This window comes from Physcomitrium patens, chromosome 14 (assembly GCF_059467195.1).
Source record: "Physcomitrium patens ecotype Gransden chromosome 14, ASM5946719v1, whole genome shotgun sequence".
In the NCBI taxonomy this organism is placed as follows: Eukaryota; Viridiplantae; Streptophyta; class Bryopsida; order Funariales; family Funariaceae; genus Physcomitrium; species Physcomitrium patens.
In genome coordinates, this window is record NC_143423.1 from 10,017,696 (window position 1) to 10,028,136 (window position 10,441).

General features: G+C 34.3%; 1 protein-coding gene across 6 annotated transcripts; it reads left to right on the forward strand.

The window, feature by feature from the left end:
- Window positions 1-647: 647 nt before the first annotated feature.
- Window positions 648-4,687, forward strand: LOC112291792 (S-type anion channel SLAH2). 6 transcript variants are annotated; one of them, XM_090255849.1, is made up of 10 exons: window positions 648-703; window positions 1,506-1,570; window positions 1,773-1,901; window positions 2,195-2,367; window positions 2,534-2,724; window positions 2,841-3,089; window positions 3,180-3,327; window positions 3,429-3,609; window positions 3,724-3,963; window positions 4,122-4,687. In XM_090255849.1, exons 4-10 carry the CDS (start codon window positions 2,208-2,210, stop codon window positions 4,405-4,407), a joined length of 1,455 nt encoding a protein of 484 aa, XP_090111975.1. In that variant the 5' UTR covers window positions 648-703; window positions 1,506-1,570; window positions 1,773-1,901; window positions 2,195-2,207; the 3' UTR covers window positions 4,408-4,687. The 6 variants fall into 6 exon arrangements, with proteins under 6 accessions (XP_090111975.1, XP_090111976.1, XP_090111973.1 ...); XM_090255850.1 differs by lacking the exon at window positions 1,506-1,570 and having other exon boundaries at window positions 648-840; XM_090255847.1 differs by having other exon boundaries at window positions 1,506-1,901.
- Window positions 4,688-10,441: the final 5,754 nt, after the last annotated feature.

The window sequence follows — 10,441 nt, forward strand, 5'->3', positions numbered from 1 at the left end:
AATGAAGACATACAAGTGATTATTTTAACGAGTCATGGCGAGGTTGAGATTGCAGCCTTGGCATGCAGTCGAAACCGAACGAATGGAGAGGAAAATTCATCCATGCACTGGTGGAAACGTCATTCATTCATCCGTGACAAGAGGGGAGGAAGTAACGAACTAACTGTCAGGTCGCATGTCACCGGCACAGGAAAGCGTGCGAGTGGGCTCAGCGCGGCCTTGCTTGCTTGGCTATTCGGGTGCCGAAGAGCCGGCTCCACGCAATCATATTATAACGATGGCAACGCCGTCACTGCTACGGTAATTTATCCGTAGCAGAATCCTCCGCTGCGACTTCTGGTGCACGGAATGTGGTTTGACAACTCACTCTACGGCGCAAATCTGCCACCCGTCGCTTCTAGAGCCTGGAATCCTACCCATACCCAGTGCCGAAGACAGTTGTAATATTTGCCTGTGCTCACTTTGGGTGGGGAAATCCGGAAGGCTGGAGGCATTTCTGTGGGGTTAATCGGTCATTGCGCGGAATTTGCCATCTCGGGTGCGGATCGTGCTATTGAATCGATCATTGGCTTGTTGGCGGACACCATACTTCTCTGAGCGAATATATAAAATAGTGAGTTTGACTCAGTGTGTGCCCAAGCGACGTCGGAGTGTTGGAGTTTTTATGCACAGAGGTCTGGAGTTCCGCCCACGCATTGAGCTGGTGAGCCTTCATCTAGGGTGCCCTTACGGTCTTTCAGTCCCTCCGACTTGTCCCTGCGTAGTGTAGTTGTGGGGATGGATATGCAGACGGATCATGTGCTTTCGTGATGGTTTGGCACTGGAGAATCTGGGCCAGAGGTAATGCTGGAGGAGGTGATTCCTACAAGTTGTTGATATCTGCCACTTCCTTCATTTTCAGTCTTTTTTTTTGTTTTTTTTGTTTTTTGTTTTTTTTCGTCGTCTACATTTAAATCCACTGGATTTATATCTATAATACGACCTTTCATCTCCGTTTTGCCCTGCTGCTGGTGAGCAGATTCATGCAAACATGAACTCTCTTTGCTGTCACCGTCTAGCAGGAAGTTTTCTCTAGAGCTGAGTGAAGTCTGTATGCGTGAGACTCATAAGCTTGTCTTGTTCGTCTGAGTGAGCTCGGAGACTGTCTCCTTGTTCAACTGCGTTTTAAATTATCCAAGGCACCGTTAGGGCTTTCCAAATTTCGTAAGCCCTACCGGAGCCTGTCTGTATAGTCTCAAATCTAGTAACTGGATATATACCCAAAGTGAATCTTTACTGCAACGAGTTCTTAATTACTAAGAAACTGTGCGACGCAATGGTTAGTAAAGCTCGTCAGTGTTCGAGGATGCTCGTTACACTTCCTGTACGCTGTTCTCAATGAATATTACGAGGAATCTTGCTGTGAGGGTGACTGTACGTTGGGTTTGCGAGGTGCGTGCCTGGCGACGAAATCTCGTGGTGGAGTTTAGGCTACAGTTCGCTCAAACGAAGTTTCTGTGGCGTAGGTCCCGCAGGCAACCGCTGAAAAGTCATTCCAGGGTCTCGGTGCAGGATGATCCGGAACCTAGTGGTGCGCCCAATATCCTGTGTGAGAGTTCGTCGGGTATCAATTATTCTTCAGGTTTGTGAGCTCGTGCGGGTGGAGTCACTTTTTTAACATCATGTTCTCCGGTGTTGTATCGGAAACAGTTGCAATGTCCTCACCCTCACGTGATAACGATTCATGAACTCTCATGTTCCCCTATTCCATGTCCATTCGTACGTTGCTGTAGGCACGCTGGAGCTGTCTCTGTTCCGGCCTCGTTGTCCATTTTCTGAGCTTTCCAATGACGTCTTCGACGTCCCTTTCGTCTTGACTTCGGCTTGACTAAAAGAATAGACTTCAAACCAAGTTCAAACAGGTCCACACGATAGCTTCACATGTGGCTTATACATTGAAGCGGTTTTATTCATTGCTTTTGTTTTCGTCGTGGAGACACTCGGCGAACTAGGTGGACAGAACATTGGGAGTTTGGTTTCAGTTTGAGGGGAGGTCTCGACGTCATGAAAATGAAGCGATAGAAGCTGCGGGCTCTTTGCCTGTCCGACACTCGAATTTTTACCAGTGATAACTCATTTTCAACTGTCCTCAAATGACGAAACGCAATAACGGTCGTATTGTCTGATTGAATACCTTCTTCAGCGTGATCATCAGGTCTGAATCGCAGATGCAAGTCCATCAAGCGCCCAGGGACTTGGAGTCCCAAATGGAGTGGAATGACGTGCTCCATACAGGATGCGAACGATGTAACATGGATACAATCTTCGACATGCCGGTCGCCTCTCAGACGGGTGAAAGCTTAAAATACGGAACCGTGGATCATCAAGGTATCCAAGTTTTCACTAATCCTTTAGGCTGCAATGGCTAAGAACTACTGCTGTCACAGTGAAAGAGCATACTTGCAAAACTAGAAGGTATATGTTACAGCACGGCTATTTATTTTGTGAAAATTGCGCTATTCTTTCTGGACTCAGTGATCGCGCATATACACAGGCATAGAGCGACATGAAAATCAAGACCATCCTCCTCACAAGCACCGACATTCGCTGGATAAAAGCAGCCTAGATGCACACCAATCAAACGACGACTTTCACCGGCGACTCAGCTTAGATGAAGTGGATACAACACATTTCCCCGAATCCTATTTAGACCGCATGAATGGAATCGAGCTGGACAGAATGAATGTAACAACCCACTTCCCTGTCGAGTAACCTTCCCGCTTCCAATTTGACAGCTTTAGCAAGATTCAATCAAAACCATTTTTTAGAAACTAACTTGCACCGGATTTGTTGGCATCCAGGATGCACGTGATTCTATGTTTCCGCTGGACAAGCGATGGCCATTCCTCCTCCGCGTGCCGGTCAACGTGTTTGGAATTTCAATGGGCATTGGTAGTCAATCTATGGTATGGAAAGCTCTCGCAACAGAGAGGTCGATGCAGTTCTTACATGTGCCCTCTACAGTGGGCACCATTTTTTGGGTCATGGGAATCGTGGTGCTCATCGTCGCTTCCGTGATCTATGCTCTGAAATTATTTTTTTGGCCAAAGGTACGCCGCCTTCCCCATCTGAAAATTGTTACGCCAAGAACCTGTGTTACCATCTGTGAGTAGAAAGGTTAAGCATAGCTTTCGTCGCAGGCTGTGTATCGGGAGTTTGTGCACCCAGTTCGCTCCAATTTTTTCTTTGGGCCATTACTATCAGCGTTGTTTCTTCTTCTCGGAGCTCCTACGCTGGTGAACAATGATGATCGGATGTCCACGCTAGTGGGAGCCTTCGTTATTTGCGGTCCGTGCTCTATCTGACCCTGCCATGCCTCTAAGAAATTTTCTAGTTAATGAACATGCGATTTAAATAGATGCTGACCATGAAGCGGTCATGACATGCAGTACCGATCCTGTTAATCGAGGTTCATTTCTACGGGCACTGGCTAATGGGAGGACACAATCGTCGGCTTAGCGTCATCGCGAATCCGACAACGGAAATTGCAGTAATTGGAAACTTCGTCGGCGCCACAGCCTTCGCCAAGGCTGGTTGGCATGAGCTTGGCTTGTTTTTCTTCTCATTTGGGTAAGTCCATCCCATATTGTCTACGAAACTCTAGGCATCAGCATGTATTCAATTCTTCTTCGTCTTTGAATTCTGCCTCTGCTTTGACATAACTGTCTTTCGATGTGCTTGCAGGTTACTGCATCAGATCGTGGTGTTCCTAACCATTTACATGAGATTACCATCAAACACGCCTCTCGGCTCCCAACTCCATCCCGTCCTCTTCCTCTTCGTGGCTCCGCCAAGCACCGCAGCCACCACCTGGATTGCAATCAATGGTAGCGAAGACTCTTTCTCAAAGATCTTGACCTTCATCGGCCTATTTCTCTACCTCCTCCTTGTATCCCGAGCGAATCATCTGGTGCGAGGAGTGAGGTAAAAACCCCAACCCCAAACCAACACAACCTGAACGTAAGAACAGACATCAACAGCATCCCACACAAAAAACAGAACCCATATGCTCTTCAACATGACACGCAAATCCTTGCAGGCACTACACTAAACACATGTGATTCCTTTGTGGCCAAGCGCAGATTCTCCTTGGCGTGGTGGGCGTACACTTTCCCGATGGCCGCTGCGGCACTTGCAGTGATGGCTTACGCGACTGCAACTCAGGGCCTCTTCGCCAAAATCCTGGCAGCGGCGCTGTCGTTCTTGTCCTCTGCCACCGTGACATTCGTGTTTGTGTTCACCATCGCCAGGACTTGGTCGGGCCACTTATTCCCCAACGATGAGGTGGTGGGCGTGTGCTTGACTCCAGATCCCACAGTTCGCAACGAGGTCTCGCATTTCTCCAATCCTTGCCCAGCTACAAACTGATGCTGATGTCGATCCACTTGCTGCTGCTGCAACAACAATTGGCCGGATTTGCACTCCAAAACTGAGTTGTGCTCTCGGTAGGAGCTTGAGATTTTTCTAGATGAATTCCTCTGTCGAGTTGTGGGTTAAAACCCGCTCTGAAAGAACACATTTTACCTAGTTTCTCTGCTTGTTTCACAATGAGAGTGAAGTTCATTGTGCAACAAAAATGAAATTGGCCCTCTGCCTGGTATTGTAATCCTTATTTCATCAGGGTATTATGCATGCCGATGTTAACCGAGTTGGTTATCCTCTGTGTACACAGACAATGTTATCTTTCTAAACTACACATAAAAAAGTGAGTTGGTGTGCACAAAAAAAAAAAAGAAAAAAGAAAAAAAAAAAGGCAATGTTTGTAGGAGATTGATAGGTTGAAATCTTAGCAAACAAATTGACCATGTGTCATTAATGTTGGTGGTTTGTGGTATTAGTTGTATATGTGGTGCACATATTAGAAACTTGTCTTGCAAGTTAGACATTTATCCCTCAAGTTGGATACATGTTTGAAGTATTATAGAACACTCTTGTGTAGCTCTTAGGTAGATAGTATATATGGTGTCAAGTGTGGCCTTTCTTTGCTCTTATCAACTCCTTTCTTGTTCTTGATTTTGTTTTAAAAGTTTGAAATCTTTTTGTCTTTGGCAACAACTATTTTAGTCCTATTATTGTACCATTTTTGAGTGAGTATTTACTTTCTTGTAGTGATACAAGAATTTATTGATCCTTTCATTCTTTGTGATTCATGTTATTGATAGTCTTGTATATTAAATTTATATTTTAGAGGATTTGAAATAAAACTTAGAATAATTAGACAAGTTTTATTGTAGTTTTTTTTTTTTTTTTTTTTTTTTTTTTTACTTTATTATTTTTTTTATTGGTTTTTTATTAACTTAAGAATTACAAAATTTTCTTCTTTTATAATTAATGGAAAAGTGATTTTAAATTATATTTTATGATAGTATATTTAGTTGTTATAAATATTTTAATTATTTATGGCTTTTAATTTAAATATTTATATAATAAATAAATTAAATAAAATTTAAAAATACTTCATATTTAAAAATAATTATAGTTTTTTAAAAATAAATTTAATGCAATAGTTATAATTTTAAAAATAAAAATTGGAACAAGAATATTATTTTTTATATATAAAAAATATAGTAAGCTATACTAAAGTGTGTTATAGCACATAGAGCCACCACAAGAGTGAGAATTAAACATTAGATCTTTAAAAAGGTCTTGAAAAGAAAGCTTGGAAGTTCTCAATTTTTTGTTTAAGTCTTGGAGTGTTTAATTACTCTAAAATTCTAAGAAGACTCATCATAATAGATTTGTGCACTTAATTCAACTAAAACTTGGATTTTGGTATATTTTATTGAAGTTAATGAATTCTCAAATTATAAGAGTTTTTAATTTATTGATACTATATCCTTTATTCATTGATTTTAGAATGTATAGAATATACTTGAGTATCAATAATAGATGATGAATAATTTTTCATCCAAATTAAAGAATTTCATCTAAAATAAATAGATATCATTTGCAAAAGAGATTTTTTTCTCCAAATGAACTCATTACATCTTTGTAGAGAAGTCTACATTGGGCATGCATAGACTTATATGAATGTGCATACATAAAAAAAAAAATATATATTTTTTTGTATGTACGATGGTCAAAGGTAAGCTTAATGCACCTCTTATTAACTTTGAAGATTTAGAAACTATGACATGCTCTTAGAATATTACAAATGTAGCAATAATGATCAATTAACATTGATGGAACATTCAACAATGCTTTTGATTTGCAACTAAGTTTGAAAAATTGTCATATCAAGCCTACTTTGAAAAGTAGTTGTACTCCTTATCATTAACTCATGCCTTATACTTGTTATTATATACACATTTTTTGCCTTGAGACTCTTAGAATTTGTTCTTAATTTTTTTGTCAAAGTTACTTATTAATTGGTTTAGTTATTAAAATCAAATTTTAATTCTCAAAAATAAGTGAGTGAGATATCATCAAATTATATTCTTACTAGCTTCATTGCTCATATTTGTGAATATACAATAGGTGATAATCTCTAGATCTTTAGATGAATATTATTACTTATAACTCAAGGTTGAAGTGACCTCAATTACAAATCAGTGCAAGCTTGGAGGTAGAAGAAATCTTTATTTGAATTTTATGAGCCTGCTCATTCAAAGAAATTAATTGGATTGTATTTAAAGGTTTTGTTGTTGGAGTGGATATTTTAAGAGCATTGAGTGTTTTTATTTTATAGAGTTGATATTATTCAACTAGATTTCAAGGTGTTTTTAAATTTGGAGGTGTTGGTAGTAGATTTGGCTATAGCAACAAGTGACAAAAGCAACCATAGAAATAGAATGCAATAACATTGCAATTTAGTACTTCAAAAGAATAGTACAATAAAAGATGACATTAATTAGTTACATTTTTATTTAAAGATGAGCATATAACAAAATTGGATATATACATGAGTAACTAAAAGAGAGATTGTGATCAAACAAGAAGGGTGTTTGCACTTATAGAAAGATAAGCAATTGGTAGTAATATACATAAAGAGGCAAATATATCCAATGATAGAAATGTTGGAGGAAGTAGCAATGACCTAGACATATAAGGTACATTGCCAAGTTTTAAGATCCAAATCTACATCTTATAATCTAGATTCTAAAATTAAAATTTTAACCCTATATCTCAATCATAGATTAAGGTACTATAATCAATGATTGGAAATTACTTATAAAAAGATAATTAGTGATAAGAAGTTAGAAGGAATAATCATTAAAGTAGATCAATTATTGATTTTGATTGATAACAAAGAATTAATAGGAATGGAACAACCAATAATCAATGCTAAAGAATACAACTAATCTAATAAATTGTAAATAGAATATGATTGATAATCAATGGTAAAAAATACAACTAATAGAAGAGATTGTGAATAAGATATGATAAGTGATCAAAGACCAATCTGTAATATATAACCAGTTATTAGTGATATAAAAGATATCATATATATATATATATATATATATTCTAATAATTATATAGATAATATAAATAAATAGAAGTAGATAAAAGTATATTAATTTTATAATATCTTTTAAAATAGCTTTCTAAAAGCTTTATAGATATAATTTCACATTTATATATATATATATATATATATATATATATTTATATATGTAATTGATTGATATATTAGAAACTTGGCCAACAAATTAGCCATGTATTGCATGTATTAGTAGCTTGTGGTACATGCTAACAATGTGGTACTCATATAGAAAACTTACCTTACAAGTTAAGATATGTTTCTTGCAAATTGGATATATGCTGGAGGTTTTATAGAACATTGCTACATAGCTCTGAGGTAGATAGTATATATAGATGTAAGAATGAAGCCATTTTTAGTCTTGTTAATTCTTTTCTTGTTTTTAGTCTAGTTTCAAGGATCTTTAGTTTTTTTTTATCTTTTGGCAATAGCTATTCTAATTTCTTTTAAATATAAATATTTATTTATTTATATTTTGTCATCTTTCTTTGAAAAAAGTTTCACTTGTTTATTTGCCTTCAACAAGTTCTTATTCTTGATAGATTAATAAGAGTAAATTTATAATATCAAAGCTTTGTCTCTTCCTGATTAAGAATAGATTATCTTTTTTTCTTAATGAGACATAAGTATATTAGAAATTGAGGATTATCTACTTCTAAGTTGATATTGTTTCTAGAATTTCTTTTGTTCTTCAAATCTCTCTTCTATTTATCTTAAAAGATATTAAATATTTTCTTTTTTATTATGTAATCATGACAAAGTTTACTGAAATAGAGAGTAAAATGGCACAAATGCAATAGCAAATGAAGGAATTAATGCTTGTTATGAATCAATTCAATTTACCACCAAAAAGAATAATAAGATTGACAATTAATGAAGATATAGAGACGATTGGAGTTGCTTCAATATGCATATCAAATTATACTATTTCTTCTATGATAGAACACTATTCAAGCATTAGAGAACCAAAAATTTTCTTGCTCAAGAAGTTTGAAAGCACAAGATCAAAATTTTGAGGATTCATCAATTAAATACAACTAATAATTGAACTTTAATTCTAAAGCTATCCAACTTCAAAATCACAAGGTAGGTTTATTGACTATTTATTTAAAAAATTATATTATCATGGTTTTTATCTTTTCTTGAATGACATTGTCATATTAAAAAATAATATAATATATAAAAATAATATAAAATATTATAAAATTTTTATTTAAAATAAAATAAAATAAAATAATGATTATATATATAAGTCAAGATATATTAGTATGAGCTTGAGATATAGTGGTATGATGCTAAAGTAAAGAAATATGGGATAAAGTGGAATGACATAGGCTTGTATTGAATTTAGATATGAGATTTTGAAAACTTGTTTTTTTTTTTTCTTTCTATGCTTTTCAAAAAGCTCTTATTTACTCCAAGTGGAGTTACTATGAAGTTGTGATGTCTTTTTGGATAAAAAAGAGCCAACCACTCTTTAAGGTTTTTCTTTGGAAGTTTTTTTTAGTATATATCTTGAATTTGGTTTTGAGAAGTTTTTCTTTGTTTTATAAGCTTTCTAAAAAGTACCTATTTACTTAGAGAAGAAATAATATGAAGCTATAGTATCTTTTTTTATGATAAAGAAGAGCTAATTATTTTGTATTAATATGATCTATAGCTTTATTTACTCATAAAATATGTTGTAGAAAGTTTTAAGAAGTAAAAATGTATATAAATATATAAGGGCTGAATAGCTCTCAAGACTATCATATATTCAAATCTAATAAAGTATAGAGCTATGGCATCTATTTGAATGAAGAATAAATATTAGCTACTATTAGGTCTCATTATTATTTTAATTTAATTAATATTTCTTATCAATATATATATTTAGAAGTATAGAATATACAAATTAATTCATCAAATTTCTAGTCCACATACTCTACAATTCTATGCCACGTAGTCCTTACGTCAAAAATTCTATTCCATGTAATTCAAAATTTAGATTCTAATGTGATTCTAAATAAAGTTCTAGAGATTAGTATAGTATATAAATGATAAAAATCTATTAATCACTCTATATAAAAATTGGTAATATAACAAATCTTATGATTGCCATTTCTTATCTTATAAAATTAAAACCAAATATAATTATTAGAAATTATGTGATTAAGTATTTTTTAAATAACATAAATTGATAAACAAGGTAGTCAAATAAATAGCTAAAGAAAGGAAGCAAAGAAACCTCTTTCTATTATTTTTTATAATAAATTTATTTTTTAAAAAAACTAAATACAAGACTATTAATTCTATAAATATAAGATAAGATGACTAGATCAACTAATTAACATCTTTTCTTGATTTGCAATGTAAGTCATTGAATTGACTCACTTGTATGTTTAGTGTAATAAATACACTCATTGTGCCTAAAATTACAAGTTTTGTGAGTTAGTAGTAGAATTCTCAAACAAATAGAAAATATAGATTGCTTGTAGTAGATATGCTGTCTAAGATAGGATTTATTAAGACAAATTTTAAAGATGAATAGGTTTTTTTTCAGTTAATTAATATTAGATGATGGTCCAATAGAAGTAGCTATTGTTGTCATGGATTCTTAATTAAGATAAGAAGCTAAGAAAGAATAGTTTATTTAAATAAATTTAAAAAAATAATAAAAAAATATTAATTATTAGTAGTTTAAAAACTATATGTAAATACATGTAATAGAAAAAATAAAAAATAAATTAGAAGAAAAATCAAAGGAGTAGAAAAAGAAACAAATTAGAAGATAAAGAGATCTTAATTAAAAAAAATCTTAAGTAAAATATTAATATATTCTAATTAAAATACTAATAAATCTTAATCAAATTCAAGGTTAAATCCTAATTAGATTCTTATTGAAATCCTAATTAAAATTCTAATAAATCTTAAGTTAAT